We start from the raw sequence: 17,704 nt of genomic DNA, 5'->3' as shown, positions 1-17,704 counted from the left end.
CTTCACATCCTGGGAACTTCCTAACTACACCTCTAATCCTGAATACTTGTAAGTATTTTCAGCCTACTTCCTTCTATGAACATTTGGACATGTACGCTCCATCAGCTCCGGCTGTATCTCAAGGCGGAGTGGGTAAGAGCTGGAGAAGGTGCCATATGGAGCCAAACTGGAGGAAATAAAAGGTGTTGAAGTGATATTAAAGGTTTATTAAAAAAAACAATAACAAGCATGTCATACTAACCTGCTCAGTGCAATGGTTTTGCAAACAGCAACCCCGTTATTCCACTTCTCGTATCCCCTTGCCGGCACTCCTGGATCTTCCCCTTTCACCAGTTCCCCCAATAGCAAGCCACTTTCTATAGGGACACTAGTGCGTGCTCGCTCCCAAGTCCCGCCCTATGTGTCCAAAAAACATATAGAGCCGTGGGTCGTCCCTGTGCCCCACTTTCTCCTCATTGGCTCACAAGCTGTGATTGCCACGCTGCTGTGTCTCAGCCAATGAGGAGAGAGAGACCTGGGACAGCCAAAGCTCCCATGCACATTGCTGGATCATCCTACTCCCTTACTGAGCTCTGGAGATGGAAACATCCTATGAGCATGGCCTTCATGTCATTCCACCTCCCACAAATCTTTTCCTAAGTTTGACTTAGTCTATGCCACCCCTCCTTATACTCAATATTGTTAATTTGATTGAAATCTTACCCTGTGGCATATCAGATCATGCCCCTCTCTTACTAGTGCTCAAGCTCCTTCCTGACACCGGGTATAAACTTTGGAGACCCTCTAGATTCTGGATCTCAGATACTCGATTTAACCATTATGTGCAGCCCTTTCTATAGCACTACTGGCCTTCTAATGTTAATACCATTGATCCATTAGTGATTTGGGATGCTTCCAAAGTGTTCATGAGAGGTCAATATGTCACTCATATTTGTAAGCTAGATGAATATCCAAAGAACATTTGGCTAGGGCAGAGACCCAGTCCACTAGACTTTAGACTGCTTATGTTACCACCAAAGACCACAATACATATACATATACTGCTCTTGTGCATTCTTTATTGGATCTGTACAAGGAAGGCCCTTCTCCATCAAACACAATGCATATATGAACAAGGAGACAAATGCGGAAGTGTCATGGTCAGGAGTGAGGTTTGGAGACCCGTAGTTATAACAGTAGACCAGCAGAATATGTACACGAGTAGGTTACTGTGGCAGATGACGCAACACATTTGACTCAGTTGAGTGCCATTTCTTTGGGCAACCTTGTCTAAATTTGGTTTTGGACCTAAATTTAGCCAATGGATCAGGCTTGTTTACTTGACCCCTACAGCCAGGGTCTTTGCCAAGAATACCATAGAAGGAGCAGGGGGCGGGGCCAAGCCACGCTGTCTGTGTCTATGGGGGGTGGCTTGCTATGTCGGCACACCAAGAAGAGGAGCAGCTAGGAATGCTGCCAGAGGATCTGAGCAGAGGAGGTTCAGGGCCGCAGGTAAGTATAAACCTGTTTGGTATTTAAAAAATTGAGTTTACAATCACTTCAACTTAATCTAAATGTGAGGTCTGTTCTCCCCTTTTGGTTCACACACCTCCAGTAAGGCATAGGACAAGTAACATATCGGTAAATTTGTCATATCAGCAAAGTTCACTCACGTGTATGGGAAGACCTGAAAATCGGGGTCTGTACCCGGCACGTTTCTTAGTGACATGGTGATGTTCTCTGCTAGCTCTCTGGCATACAACAGAGCCCCTGTATACTCTTGAGAGTTCTTTAGAGGGGCGTGATATGCCATAAAACGACTGGCTGTTGAAAAAAAAAAATCAGACATCAATTTAATAACAGCAACATAACACTATTGACATCATACATAAAGAGAATGGTTCATCTTACCTATAATCTCTCCCTGGTCGTTGAACTTGACAGCACTGTCATAGGAACCCAGACCCCTGAAGAAACATATTTTATTTTTTTATTGTGTGAAACCATGTTGTAATTTTAGAATGTATTAAAAATGTATACAGTAGGGAAAATAATTATTTCATCCCCTACAGATTTTGTAAGTTTGCCCACTTCCAAAGAAATTAAGGGTCTATCATTTTTATCATAGGTGTATTTTAAATGATAGAGACAGAATATCCACCAAAAATCCATATAAAACATATGATACAAATGTTATAAATTGAGTTGCAGTTCAGTGAGTAAAATAAGTATTTGATCCCCAAGCAAAACATGACTTAGTACTTGGTGGAGAAACCCTTGTTGGCAAGCATAGAGGTCAGACGTTTCTTGTAGTTGGTTACCAGGATTTTGGTCCACTCTTTTACAGATCTTCTCTAAATCCTTAAGGGTTCTTGGCTGTCGCTTGGCAACTCAAAGTTTCAGCTTCCTTCATACATTTTATATAGGATTAAGGTCTGAAGACTGACTTGGCCACTCCAGGACCTTAATGTGCTTCTTCTTGACCACTCCTTTGTTGCCTTGGCGGTCATTGTCATGCTGGAAGACCCATCCATGACCCATCTTCAGTGTTCTGGCTGAAGGAAGAAGGTTCTCATCCAAGATTTTACAATACATGACCCCGTCTATTGGCCCCTCAATGTGGTAAAGTCGGCCTGTACCTTTAGCAGAGAAACAGCTCCAAAGCATCATGTTTCCACCTCCGTGCTTTACTGTAGGGATGGTGTTCTTAGGGTCAAAATCAGCATTTTACTTCCTCCAAACATGGCAAGTCGAGTTAATACCAAAGAGCTCAATTTTGGTCTCATCTGACCACAGCACTTTCTCTTATTCCTCCTCTGAATTATTTAGATGTTCATTAGCATGACTGTACAGGTGCCTTTTTGAGGAGGGGGACTCGCTGTGTTTGGAGGAAGAAAAATTCTGACTGTGACCCTAAGAACACCATCCCTCCAGTCAAGCACAGAGGTGGAAACATTATGCTTTGGAGCTGTTTCTCTGCTAAAGGTGCAGACCGACTTTGCCACATTGAGGGGCCAATGGACGGGGCCAAGTATTGTAAAATCTTGGATGAGAACCCTCTTCCAGAACACTATTTATTTATTTGAAGGCGTGTAAGGTTCAAACAGCACTAGACTTTAAGGTATCAATATGTCCTTCAGCTTATTTAATTTTGTATCAGTGTGATAGATCTACTCTGTATTAATGAAAAAGAATGAAAGTGAAGTGGTCGTAAGCGATGATGCAATTTTCTTTCCTGCAACCTGTGCATTTGAGGAAAATCACTTTACTCCTCCATCAACACAAATTTAACAAAATAATTAGCATGTTGATGGGTGGAGAAGATAGAACCATGGAAGGCGGCGATTGTTGCAAGCACCCCACCCCCTCCCCCCCGGCATAAGACGGATGAGAAGGCGGCGGCGATCCATTGACACCCACCGCGCGGGAGACACACCTTACTTTAGGAGGGGGAAGGAAGATCCAGGTCTGATGCTTCCCCCCCCCAGCTGAACGGGAAGTGTGTCCTGAAGTCCAGATTGGCCAGGCCCTGGCCAATCGGGTCTCAGGACCTGCTTCCTGATTGCCCGGGAGGAGAGGCAGGAAAACAATAGCAAATATTAATTTGCTATTGTCACACAACTGAGTGGGCTCTGTGCTCTGAGCCCACCCTTTTTTGAAACGAATTAGAGCCTCGGACTCTAATCATGTGCTTCAAAATAAAAAAAACCCCATTGGAATCCATGTATCCGGTGCCCTGCATGTACATTAGGGGCTGAGCGCATGGATTAGGGTGGTGGCGCCCCTGCGACCCTTATGGACGGGCCACCACTGGTTATCTTCTTGTTATAGATCCTAGCTGCATGTGGTGAATTGGACGCTAACTGCAGAGCACCTGCATAAGGGACATTTCAATTTTCTGTTTCCATGCAGCAAAACTCATGCATTTGCTGCATGAAAACACATTTCAAGTAGGAACCCCATTTTATGTTAACACACCCACAAAGACTTTTATTTTTTATTTTTTATGCCAGTTAATTTGACTCACCCTTTTGGACATTTTAGATTTGGATAATCTTGCAGGAAAATAGGCAAGTAATGGTTAAACTCTTCTACTGTTGGTCTCAATGTTCCATTAGAAGTTCGCATACACCTCCTTATACACCCAGGTAGTGCTGAAAATAGAGAGGTAGAAGCTCAGAAGTTATAATTAGCACAGCATATGAGCATAGTACAGACTCTCTCTTTTTGAGCAAAATATTTTACAAGTCAAGGTTTACGGGGAAAAAGAGGCGGGGGGGGGGGGCTCCATTCTGCAGGTAACAATCTACTGCTGGAGGAACAAAGCAAGGCCCACAGAGTGAAGTAAAATGCCTCATCTGAAACAAAGAAAGGAATGCATAAGCCTTACAACATTTAAAAACAAAGAGATTAGCTTGATGTAAACATGAATTTCTATATATCAAGTTCCTCCACACCAAGCTTGCTCATCCATGTCTTTATGAACTTTGCTTTGTGCACTGGTCCAAATCATTTGGTGGAGGGGGGTGGTTTTTCAGGGGTTGGGCTTGGCCCCTTAGTTCCAGTGAAGGGAACACTTAAGGTGTCAGCATAACAAGACATGTTGGACAATTTCATGCTCCCAACTTTGTGGGAACAGTTTGGGGATGGCCCCTTCCTGTTCCAACATAACTGCGCACCAGTGCATAAAGCAAGGTCCATAAAGACATGGATGAGCGAGTTTGGGGTGGAGGAACTTGACTGGCCTGCACAGAGTCCTGACCTCAACCCAATAGAACACCTTTGGGATGAATTAGAGCGGAGACTGCGAGCCAGGCCTTTTCGTCCAACATCAGTGCCTGACCTCACAAATGCACTTCTGGAAGAATGGTTAAACATTCCCATAGACACGCTCCTAAATCTTGTGGACAGCCTTTCTAGAAGAGTTGAAGCTGTTACATCTGCAAAGGGTGGGCCAACTCAATATTGAACCCTACGGACTAAGACTGGGATGCCATTAAAGTTCATGTGCAGGTAAAGGCAGGCGTCCCAGTACTTTTGGCAATATAGTGTATATTAGACTAGGTTCTATTTGAGGCACTACTACAGAAAATAAGTAGATACTAGAGCAGATACTGCACAAAGTATTAAAGAAGATAAACAAGCAGATGCAAGGTCAGGTTCTTCAGGAGATACTGGAGCAGATACTAAAGTAGATACTAGACCAGGTACCATTTGACATATAAGAACAAATAGCAGAGTAGATTATAGCCCAGGAATAGTAGCAGTTAATATAGCAGATATTGAAATTGTTAACAGAAACTGCAGAACATGCTGGAGAACAAAAATGGACTAGGCCGAGTACTACAAGAGATGTTAGAGCACATACTGGAGCTAACAGAACAAGTATTGTAGAACACAACAGAGCAAATATAGCAGATCTTGACCCAGGTACTGTTAAAGGTACTATAGCAGATTGTGGAGTAAATATACTAAACAGATACATGACCAAGTAATGTAGGAGATAATAGACCTAACACTAGACCAGGTACTGCAGGAGGTGCTAGACCACATAATGTAAATGAGTAAATGCCAAAGCATATACTAGAACAGAAAAAAACTAAAGCAAATATTAAAACAGATATTTTAGAACAGTTATAGTGGGGCATACTAGACCTTGTACTAGAGCATCTATCAGCATATTTACTAGAGTATATACTAAAAAAGATATTAGACTAAGTACTATAGAAGATACTAGTCTTGGTTCTAGACAGTAGCAGAACTACCAGGGTTGCGAAGATCGCACTCGGGGTGCCCCAAGATGACAGGAAGGGGGCCCGCTGCAGAATATGTAAAAGAGTCCCGCAAAGGGACCATAAGTCTCAGTTCCCATTGTTGTAACCCCAAAGGCATGCAACTATCCTGTGATTTCCTTGCCACTTCCTTGAGACTTTCTTGCGACTTTTGTGATTTAACATTGTAGTCTATGGCACTCAAATCGCACCAAAATTGAAGAAACGTATTGCAGGAACCTTCTTTTTGTCGCGGTGACTTGGGTCACATTGATTAAGATGGCACCCACTCAAACTAATGTGTTTTGGCTTGTCATGCGACTTTATGGGGTTGATTTACTAAAACTGGAGAATGCAAAATCTGGTGCAGGTCTTTAAAGTAACCAATCGGCTTCCAATTTTTTCATCAAAGCTTAATTGAACAAGCTGAAGTTATAATCTGATTGGCTTGTACTCTTCAGTTTTAGTAAATCAACACCTATGTGTTGCAAGTTGCATGATACAGTAAGTCGCAGCAGTGTGAACTAAGGCTTATAAAGGGCCCCGCAATGGGAGTAAAGGGCCCCAGGATCAGTGGAAAGGGCCCCAGTGGTCAAGGGGGCCCTTCATGGTTTCTTGCACCGGGGCACTGAAGATTCTAGTTATGCCTCTGGTTCTAGAGTGGATATTGGAGTAGATACTAGACTAGCTAGTGTTGTAGGCACCAAAGCATTTATTGGTGCAAATACTAGACCATGCACTTTAGAAGTGTAGTTATTGGAATAGGGACCAGAGAGGGTATGATTCTGACCTAAATACCTGAGCATAGATATATATCAGTTTTGAATATGTGTATGATATACTGTATCATTTATTGCAAATACATAAGAGCAGGAGTTTAAGATTTTTAATCATCTTCCTATTTTAGTGACACTGTCTTGGTTTGTTGATGGTACTCACGGCTAGTGGAAGAGCAAAAAGTTCCATTTAGTAACAATCTACAGCAGTCTGATGAGGGGTTCAGCCAGTCCACAAAGTCATCGACCCAGGAGGATGCTGGAACAGCTAAATAAGATCTAGCAGGGACAAAAATGCCACAGAACAGTGAGTCAGGACAAGATGATTAACATTTAGGACAATGCATTTTAAATAGAACAGGCAGACAGACAGTCCAGTCGGCAGTAGACCATGCACTGCAGTGGCGGCTGCTAGTGCTCAAATTTTATTTTTTTTGGGGGGGGGGGGGGGGCGGAAAACCAATGCCACCCCCCGTGGGAGACGGATGGAAATGCGGCGATCACCCCCCAACCTCCCCCTCCCGCGTGCACGTGTGTGTGTGTGTGGGGGGAAGACGGGAATGCGGCGATACCACCCACCCCCCCTTTCCCGCGGGAGATGGACAGGAATGACCTCAAGAAAGAGGCAGATCAGGCATACATGGATCCGGGCTCCAGCTCCTCGCTTTGAGGCCATCGCTGCTCCTCCAGGCCGAACAGGAAGTGGGTCCTGACTGAGAACCAATTTGCCGGAAGTCCTAAGACTTCCTGGCCAATAGGGCCTCAGGAACTGCTGCCTGATTGGCCGGGAGGAAAATCAGGTGAATAATAATTTGCTATTGTCAAACAAGTGCTCTGCGCCCTGACCCCACCCTTTTTTCAAGCCAATTAGAGCCTCTGGCTCTAATTATGTGCTTATAAAAAAACCCATTGGAATCCATGCGTCCAGCACCCCGCATGTAGATTAGAGGGCTGGACGCATGGATGGATGGGGGGGCGCGGCACCCATGTGCCCCCTATAGATGGGCCGCAACTGATACACTGTGTTGGATAAATTTGAGTTATGCAGACTTTTGGCATATGTGCAACATATCATACAGAAGATAATAGAAGCAACTAAACAAAAACCACATATACTGTATGCACAGATACAGCTCTCATATGATGCAACCTCTATATCAGTCTTGCCTAAAGATGGGCTTTTAAAGTATATAATGGCAAAATATTTATTTGATCCCCTGCAGATTTTGTATGTTTGCCCACTTACAAAGAAATGAAGGGTCTATCATTTTTATCATAGGTGTATTTTAAATGATAAAGACAGAATATCAACCCACAATCCAGAAAAAACACTAGATAAAAATGTTATAAATTGAGTTGCAGTTCAGTGAGTAAAATAAGTATTTGATTCCTTACCAACCAACAATAATTCTGGCTCCCGCAGACTGGCTACGGTAGGTGCTACTGTGGTACACAATTTGTCAATTGTCAATTTAAGAAGGCGTTCCTAAAGACAACTCGTTATGTGTATAAAAGACACCTGCCCACAGAATCTCTTTCTTCCATTCAAATCTCATCATCATGGGCAAGACCAAAGAGCTGTCAAAGAACATCAGGGACAAGATTGTAGACCTGCTGAAGGCTGTAATGGGCTACAAGGAGCTTGGTGAGAAGGAAACTGTTGGAGTGATTATTTGCAAAAGGAAGAAATACAAAATCATCATCAATCGCCTTTGCTTCATGGAGTAAGGATGATAATGAGAAAAGGGAGGGATCAGCCCAGAGCTACCCAGGAGGAGCTTGTGAATGATTTCAAGGCAGTTGGGACCAAAGTCAGTCACCAAACAAACCATTATTAACACAACACGCCAACATGGATTGAAATCCTGCAGCGCCCACAAGGTCCCCCTCCTCAAGAAGGCACATGTGCAGGCCCATCTGAAGTTTCCCGATGAACATCTAAATGATTCAGAGAAGGATTATAAGAAAGTCCTGATCAGATGAGACCAAAATTAAGCTCTTTGGCATTAAATCGACTTGCCGTGTTTGGAGGAAGAAAAATGCTGAGTATGACCCTAAGAACACCATCCCTACAGTTAAGCACGGAGGTTTAAACATTATGCTTTGGGGCTGTTTCTCTGCTAAAGGTACAGACCGCCTTTGCCGAATTAAGGAGCCAATGGACGGGGCCATGTATTGTACAATCTTGGATGAGAACTTTCTTCCCTCAGCCAGAACGCTGAAGATGGGTCGTGGATGGGTCTTCCAGCATGACAATGACCCAAAACATACCGTCAAGGTAACAAAGGAGTGGCTCAAGAAGAAGCACATTAAGGTCATGAAGTGGCCTAGTCAGTCTCCAGACCTTAATCCTATAGAACATTTTTGAGGGAGCTGAAACTCAGCAACAGTCAAGAAACCTTACGAATTTAGAGAAGATCTGTAAAGAAGAGTGGACCAAAATCCCTCCTGAGATGTGTGCAAACCTGGTAACCAACTACAAGAAACGTACAAGAAACGTCTTACCTCTGTGCTTGCCAACAAGGGTTTCTCCACCAAGTATGAAGTCATGTTTTGCTTGGGGATCAAATACTTATTTTACTCACTGAACCGCAACTCAATTTATAACATTTGTATCATGTGTTTTTTCTGGATTTGGTTGATATTCTGTCTCGATAATTTAAAATACACCTATGATAAAAATGATAGACCCTTAATTTCTTTGTAAGTGGGCAAACTTACAAAATCTATAGGGGATCAAATAATAGGATTTTTAAATTGAGCTTACCTGTAAAATCCTTTTCTTGGGAGTACATCACAGGACACAGAGCTCTATCAATTACTTAGTGGGTTAGATAGTCACCATCAGGTGATTGGACACTGGCAAACCCTAATTACAAGGCAAGTTCCTCCCCTATATAACCCCTCCCATATGGAGAGTACCTCAGTTTTGTAGCAAAGCAATAAGTATCCCAACGTATATATACATAAACCCTGAAGTGGGGCAGGAGCTCTGTGTCCCGTGATGTACTCCCAAGAAAAGGATTTTACAAGTAAGCTGTATTAAAAAATCCTATTTTCTTGTTCATACATCACGGGACACAGAGCTCTATCAATTACTTGGTGGGATGTCCCAGAGAAATGCCCAAATTGAGGGGAGGAAGACACAGATCAAAAAGCAGACCGCTATCGGACGTGAGGCGGTATCCTCATGCCCTTTCACATCCACCCGAAGGAATTCGGTGAATGTATGGATGGAAGACCAAGTTGCAGCCTTGCAGATCTGAGCCAAGGAGGCCTGGTGAAGCACTGCCCATGAAGCAGTTAGTGCTATAATGGAGTGCGCTCTCAAATGAAACTATTAGCCTGAACAATAACCTGCCAAATCTACTTAGAAATAGTGGATTTTGACGCTGCCTGACCCTTTCTAGGACCTTCCGGCAGCACAAACAAGCATCAGCTTTTGGTATCAGAGCAATTGCTTTCAGATAGACCTTGACTGCTCTTACTACATCAAGAGAGTGTAACAACCTTTCTTCCGCAGAATGCGGACCCGTACAAGGACGTTAGGACAACATCTTGGTTCAGATGAAATCCTGATACCACCTTAGGCAGCAAAAAGCTGTTAATTCTGATACCCCTCTAGCAGAGGATATGACAACCAGAAACACGATCTTCTGGTCAAAAGAGCCAAAGGAATATGACGTATTGGTTCAGAAGGCTGTTTTTGTAAAAACAGACCATTCAAATCCCACAGGCACAAGGGAGACTCAACTGGCGGAATTAAACGCGACACCCCTTGGATAAAAAGCCCAGACTAAGGAATGAGAGGCGAGTGGCCTCTGAAAAAAAGAAATATTGATAAGACCGAGAACTGACCCTTGATGTGCTCAAGGCCAGTTTAATTTCTAACTGTAGAAAGGCGAGACTTCTGCCACTGGCATACCTTTGAGGATGCCAACCCCTGGATTCATGCCAGGAAACATATGCCTTCCAGGCTCTGTGATAGACGAGCCTGGAGGCCAGCCCCCTAGCATTAACCAGAGTAAAGAGAACTGGACCCGAAAGCCCACAACTTTTCAGGATGTAGGTATCAGCAGTCAAACCATTCAATTTAGATTCCGTAAGGAAGGATGGAATACTAGTCCCTGCGAGAGTAGGTCTGGGCTTAGTGGAACAATCCACAGTCTTCCTACCGCCATCTTTATGATTCCTGTATACCAAAGCCTTCCGGGCCAGGCTGGAGCCACCAGAATAACCAGTTACTTCCCCACTCCAATCCTGTGAAGAAGACGCGGAAGGAGCGGAACGGAAGAAAACACCTAGGCCAGAGAGAACTGATCACAAGGAATTATCAAAGCGTCTGTTCCGCATGCTAGTGGATCCTCTGTTCTTGACAAAAAAATCATCCGGCTTCATGTTGAACCTGGAGGCTAGAAGATCTACATCCGGGGTACCCCATTTCTGACATATAGCCTGAAATATGGAGGGGTGTAGAGGCCCATCTCCTGGACACAGCTGCTGGCGGCTTAGATAATCCGCCTGCCAAATTTCCATCCTTTGAATGAAGGCTGCAGATAGGCAAGGAACATGCTTCTCTGTCCAAACAAAAAAATGGTTCACCTCCCTCTGGGCATTCGGACTCCTGGTGCCTGCTTGATTGATATAGGTCACTACTGTAGCATTGTCGGATTGTATCCGGACAAGACAGCCTTGTGACCTGTAAGTCCAGGCCCTGAGGGCCAAATGTACTGAATCTCCAGAATATTGACGGGCAGGAAACTTTCGGTTTGGACCACTTTCCTTGGAGCAAAAAGCTCTTCTAGGACTGCACCCCAGCCTATAAGGTTGGAATCCGTAGTTACCATTTTCCTGGTGACTGGAATAAAGGATTTTCCTGTAGACTTTTGGCTAGCAACCACCAACTGGGGCTCTTGCGTTCTTCTAACGTCAGACGCCTGGGAAAAACTAAGGCTTGTATCCTTTAGCTCCAAGCAGACAGTATGCTGTTCAGCAATGGCGTTGAGTGAAAACTGGGCGAAGTGAACAGCCTTAAATGAGGCTACCATCTTCCCGAACAACCTCATACAAAGGCAAATGGAAGGTCTATCCCTTGCTTTGCCCACTTGGGCCAAATCTTTATGGTATTGGCCTTTGACTCGGGTAAAAGATACCCTGCTTTGGGCTATGTCTCCAAATACTCTAGCCTCCATAGGGGCTATAAAGATCATGCTGGACACACTTAGGTCCAGCCATGCTACCGACTGATCTATCGGCAGCAGACTGCCTTGGTATGCCATTACAGCTATACCCTGAGCCCTTTAGACCCGCTAGAGGCAGGCCTTAGCAGTTTATAAAAGACTTGAGCTTGGTGGCAAACCACAAGGGCAAGCCTACCAACCAGAAGAGGTGCTGTTGCCCTGTGAAAAGCAGACAAGTTCTGAAAATACATATGTAAACAATTCTCCATATGTGTAAGTGGCAAGAGTTAATACCATATGCCTCAAAAGAAGCATGCATTCATGGAAGCATGAATTTTCTACAATATGTTTAAAAACATAAAAAGTGTGCGCTGTACACACTCATATCTATAGCACGTGTGCTATGGAATGGGCACCTTGCAAGCAAGCATGCGTCTCTGAATGTGCAATGCAAGATTACACATCATGTATCCAGGCAGACACATATTCCTATGTGAACATAAAGAATCCTGTATAATTAAAGAGGTTAAATTATCATGCCTCGTTATGCAACCATGCAAATCTAGGTGATCATGCAACCTTAGGCGATCATACATTCTTATGTGATTCAGCATCTCTTATGCGACCAAACATTCTATGCATTAAAAGCACTACTGTGCAGACAAGTGTGAGACCAAGGACTCTTGTGTTATCGAGCACCCCTGTGCGATCCAGCATCTTTATGCAATCAAGCATCTTTATGTGTTTTTAAGCATTTCTGTAAAACAAGCCTCTCCACGTGACCAAGTATCCTTGGGTAAACAAGGACTCTTGTGAGGTCAAACACCCTGGTGTGATCCTGCAGCTTTATGCACCCAAGCATTCTTATGCGATTTAGGCATTTCTGTGAAAACAAGCCTTTCTGCGTGAGCAAGTATCCCTGGGCAAACAAGGACTCTTGTGGGGTCAAGCACCCCATAACTTTATGCAAACAGGTATTTTTGCGTTTTTAGGCAATTATGCGAATTTAGGCATTCATGCGATTTGTAGGCATTTCTGCGCAAATAAGCACTTAATGACCAAGCATTCTCATGTGATTATGTAAGTCCACCACAAACAGAAAAAAACATGTATCTCTATGTGTATTACATGTTCTGCCACATGTATCTTGTACATTCCAATACTCAGGTAATTTATGCACATATGTGGACTGATAAAAGAAAGTTATCCTCCGCTGACGTGCGTTCCCGCATTCATGCGTTTAGCTGTTTGTGTTAGCAACAATGTGCACAGAACCTGGTATTCCCAGGCATTCTCCCATCCAGGTACTAACCAGGCCCGACCCTGCTTAGCCTCTGAGATCAGATGAGATTGGGCGCTTTCAGGGTGATGTGGCCGTAGGCATCTCAGCAGTTGTGCGTTTGGCTAGTTTGTAAGCAAGCACTTGCATGAGGACCTTGTGGAGGTTCTACACCTTTTTGTAGTAATGGACGGACTTGGAAAGGTGCAAGAAGCCTATGAGAATTTAAGAAAAAAACCCAAGTAGGAGACAGAGGCTTCGGCTGTCTAGGCTAAGGGTAAGTTATACACAGCCTAAATCTCTGTAAAAGATTGCAGCTACAACTCCAGAGCTTGTGAGGCCTCTGATACCTCCGCCTCGATAGATTGCACCTGTTCCCTGTCCCCCGATGGTGATCTTTCATCATCAGATTGTTGATCCTCTTGATTGAGGATTTAGGGCAGGGGAACGGGAACTACCCCAATTTCTGCCGTCTTGTGAGGATGCTGCGATTAAGCAGCTAACTTCTGCTGTACATCACACACTGCAAATGCAAACAATTGTCTTTAAAAGACCTATGCAGGGCTGCAATGCTGGGAGAGGCTGCAAGCCTGACAGGGCCAATGGTTCATCCTGTGCGGCTGCCTCCAGTTTTTCAGGGGGGATATAACCCTTAGATCTAGGCAGTGATTTCTTATTGGCTCTTTTATCTGCCCCTGAAGCCCTCTTACGGAGAGACATAGTCCTAAGCTGACAAAAGCAGAGGTACTAATATAAATGCAATCACTGTTGTGCCTAGTCTTACAATATTATTATTAGCTTAGTCTGTACAACCTGATGCCGAGTAGGTGTCTTATATATACCTGGATCCGAACCCACCGAGATGCTTACTGCCCACAGCTCTGTATCCCACTGATTACAGGGCTTGCGCACTGATGCGCCGTGCACTGCGCTAGCAACCACGCCCCCCCTCCTTCCCCGCCGAATCTGCTGTAAAAGCACACCCCCGTAGGACCAACATGGCGGCGGCCGGGGGCAAGGGGGGGAGAAAGGAGACAACCGGAGGACTACGTGGGACCCTCTAGACTTCGTGGGATCCCCCTTTCAGATCATGTGGCAGAGCCTACAGCGAAGGAGGCGAACGGCTTCTCAGACCAACTTCACTGAGCGTGTATCCTGGATGGCATGTAAGTATACACCAGGTATGTCTCTTACTCCCTCTAGTGGCGGAAACCAGGTAAGTCATGCAAACTACTCAAAAAAAAGAAGATAATCCATAAGGTGTATACTTAGGATTGTCTTCCCTTACCTTATCCCAGCTGCAGGAAACTGCTGATAACAGACAGATCCAACCTTCACCTATCACAGTGGGTAACGTTGTGCCAACCTTCAGGGTCCTGGGTTCCTTCTCACAGGATCCTCTTTCCTGGACCTGTAGAAGACTCTGTCAGAAAAACTTTTCGTGCAACTTAAATTTTGTGCACCAAAGCACTGGATCCCAGAGCCCAGTCCTCAAAGAGAGACATTACAGGCAAAACTTTGTTTCTTCTTTCACGAGGCCCAGGTACCATCCATCTTAGGCATATTGGCCCGAGGCATGGATCCGGTTGTATAGCTCCTAGGCCCCCGCAGAGACCATCAAACAGAGCTTTCTTCTTAGCACATCTTTAACGTGACCAACCACCTTAGACACTGGAGAAAAAACTGAGGTACTCTCCATAGGGGAGGAACTAGCCTTGTAATTAGGGTTTGCCAGTGTCCAATCACCTGATGGTGACTATCTAACCCAAGTAATTGATAGAGCTCTGTGTCCCGTGATGTATGAACAAGAAAATTATTTTCCCCACTGTATGTAACACAACCCATTCAGAGTAAAATAGAAATAAAAGACAAAACATTTGTGTGTGTGTGTGTGTGTGTGTATATATATATATATATATATATATATATACAGTATATATATATATATATATATATATATATGTATATATATATATATATACACACACACATACAGTTTCTCACAAAAGTGAGTACACCCCTTCACATTTTTGTGAAGAAATTACACTTTGCTACAATGTAAAGTAGTGAGTGTACAGCTTGTATAACTGTGTAAATTTTCTGTCCCCTCAAAATAACTCAACACACAGCCATTAAAGTCTAAAACACTGGCAAGAAAAGTGAGTACACCCCTAAGTGAAAATGTCCAAATTGGGCCCAATTAGCCATTTTCTCTCCCTGGTGTCATGTGACCAATTAGTGTTACAAGGTCTCAGGTGTGAATGGGGAGCACGTGTGCTACATTTGGTTTTATGGCTCTCGCTCTTTCATACTGGTCACTGAAAGTTCAACATGGCATCTCATGGCAAAGAACTCTTGGAGGATCTGAAAAAAAGAATTGTTGCTCTACATAAAGATGGCATAGGCTATAAGAAGATTGCCAAGACTCTGAAACTGAGCTGCAGCACGGTGGCCAAGAACGTTCAGCAGTTCAGCAGGACAGGTTCCACTTAGAACAGGCCTCGCCATGGTCAACCAAAGGAGTTGAGTGCATGTGCTCAGCATCATATCCAGTCTTTGGGAAATTGACGTATGAGTGCTGCCAGCATTGCTACAGAGGTTGAAGGGGTGGGGGGTCAGCCTGGCAGTGCTCAGACCATACGCCGCATGCTGCATCAAATTGGTCTTCATGGCTGTCATCCCAGAAGGAAGCCTCTTCTAAAGATTATGCACAAGGAAGCTCGCAAACAGTTTGCTGAAGACTAAGGACATGGATTACTGGAACCATGTCCTGTGGTCTGATGAGAACAAGATAAACTTATATAGTTCCGATGGTGTCAAGCGTGTGTGGTGGAAACCAGGTGAGGAGTACAAAGATCAGTGTGTCTTGCCTACAGTCAAGCATGGTGGTGGGAGTGTCATGGTCTGGGGCTGCATGAGTACTGCTACCACTGGGGAGCTACAGTTCATTGTGGGAACCATGAATGCCAACATGTACTGTGACATACTGAAGCAGAGCATGATCCCCTTCCTTCTGAGACTGGGCCGCAGGGCAATATTCCAACATGATAACGACCCCAAACACACCCCCAAGATGACCACTGCCTTGCTAAAGAAGCTGAGGGTAAAGGTGATAGACTGGCCAAGCATGTCTCCAGACCTAAACCCTATTGAGCATCTGTAGGGCATCCTCAAACGGAAGGTGGAGGAGCGCAAGGTCTCTAACATCCACCAGCTCATAGCTATGATTAAGCACTGACTACAGTGTAAAACGCATCAGCTTCCCTCTTCTTGCTGTGGCATACATGTACTTTTATTGTTTTTACTGAATAAAGGCAATTTCTATTTGACTGCGGCTGTCCAGGACTTTTCTCACGTTCATCACCAGCTCTGTGATGTCGTCATGGAGGAGTGGTAGAGGACTCCAGTGGCAACCTGTGAAGCTCTGTGAACTCCATGCCCAAGAGGGTTAAGGCAGTGCTGAAAAATAATGGTGTCCACACAAAATATTGACACTTTGGGCCCAATTTGGACATTTTCACTTAGGGGTGTACTCACTTTTGTTGCCAGCAGTTTAGACATTAATGGCTGTGTATTTGGGGTATTTGGGGTATTTTGAGTTATTTTGAGGGGACAGCAAATTTACACTGTTATACAAGCTGTACACTCACTACATTACATTGTAGCAAAGTGTCATTTCTTCAGTGTTGTCACATGAAAAGATATTATAACATATTTACAAAAATGTGAGGGGTGTACTCACTTTTGTGAGATACTGTATATACACACACAGCCCTAATCATCCCTAATTTCAAGGGGCTGTCCCTGATTTGGAACAAAGCCCCTTTGTCCCTCATTTAGGTTATCTCTTTGAGAGGTGAACGGCTTAGAGGGGCTCATTTGGTTGGGTTTATTTTGTTATTATTGTAAGTCATTTTCCTTGTCTGTAGTACCATTGGATTTCCACTTGGTGGCACCAGGTAGATCCAACCCAGCACACAAAGTCCCACCCTTTGGTGGGGTTTACCCTGTTATCGGGGTGGGCCCAAAATGGGGCCCCCAGTGTTTGAGTGAGCGGGGTATCCCCGCTCTCTTTGGGCACTGTGGGTTCCAGTGGGCGTCCCTTTGGATGCTTATTGGGCTATATGTGTCGGTGGCGACTCCAGCATGGCGTTTCTGGAAGCTGTTTTCTAAAACTGGAGGTGGTGCTGTGCACTCTTCCGGGTGTAGCTGTCGGGAGATGAAGCCACTTCCGGGTCTATGAACCGGAAGTGATGTCATGACGTAGCGCAATTGCATCCTGCACATGCGCGGTGAAAGGAGAATGCCGGGGATCACATGAGGCCAATGAGCCTCTCTCTGTTTAGGGAATTTTTATTTTGGATTTGGCACCAGTGTGTTCACACAGGTGTTTATCCTTTTCTCTCCCATATATACATGATGCTTGAGACACTTTTGATTGCATTTATTTAACTACTTGCCGACCAGTAATGTAATACTGTATATGGCTGTGAAAACAGATATTATGGTGGAAGTTTCTATTTACAGAGTGGTGATTAATATCCCTGAGGAAGACATTTGAAATGGGTATAGTCCGTTCCATGTTCTGCTGTTATTGAACTTCTGATCATATAGCCATTCATGGTTTTGGGTATCACCACTTCTTCTATGTTTTGGGTTCTATCTTGAATAAATTTGACATTATGTTAATTTTTTAAATATGTGCCTCATGTAAGGAAC

At 44.2% G+C, this 17,704-nt stretch overlaps 1 protein-coding gene and 1 pseudogene across 1 annotated transcript in view; both read right to left on the bottom strand.

Annotated features, from left to right (window-relative positions):
• NPC1L1 (NPC1 like intracellular cholesterol transporter 1) overlaps positions 1 to 17,704 on the bottom strand; it is a 79,866-nt gene that overhangs the window by 26,377 nt on the left and 35,785 nt on the right. Inside the window, exons 13-16 of the mRNA XM_073622184.1 lie at positions 6,690 to 6,805; positions 4,007 to 4,133; positions 1,891 to 1,946; positions 1,653 to 1,803 (exon numbers count right to left, since the gene is read on the bottom strand). Of these exons, the coding sequence (XP_073478285.1) occupies positions 1,653 to 1,803; positions 1,891 to 1,946; positions 4,007 to 4,133; positions 6,690 to 6,805 (450 nt within the window). The remainder of the gene's footprint in view (positions 1 to 1,652; positions 1,804 to 1,890; positions 1,947 to 4,006; positions 4,134 to 6,689; positions 6,806 to 17,704) is intronic.
• On the bottom strand, positions 12,970 to 13,088 carry LOC141135058 (5S ribosomal RNA; annotated as a pseudogene).

The sequence above is a fragment of the Aquarana catesbeiana genome, linkage group LG03 (genome assembly GCF_042186555.1).
Source record: "Aquarana catesbeiana isolate 2022-GZ linkage group LG03, ASM4218655v1, whole genome shotgun sequence".
NCBI classification, from domain to species: Eukaryota; Metazoa; Chordata; class Amphibia; order Anura; family Ranidae; genus Aquarana; species Aquarana catesbeiana.
This window is presented reverse-complemented; position numbering and strand designations above follow the sequence as displayed.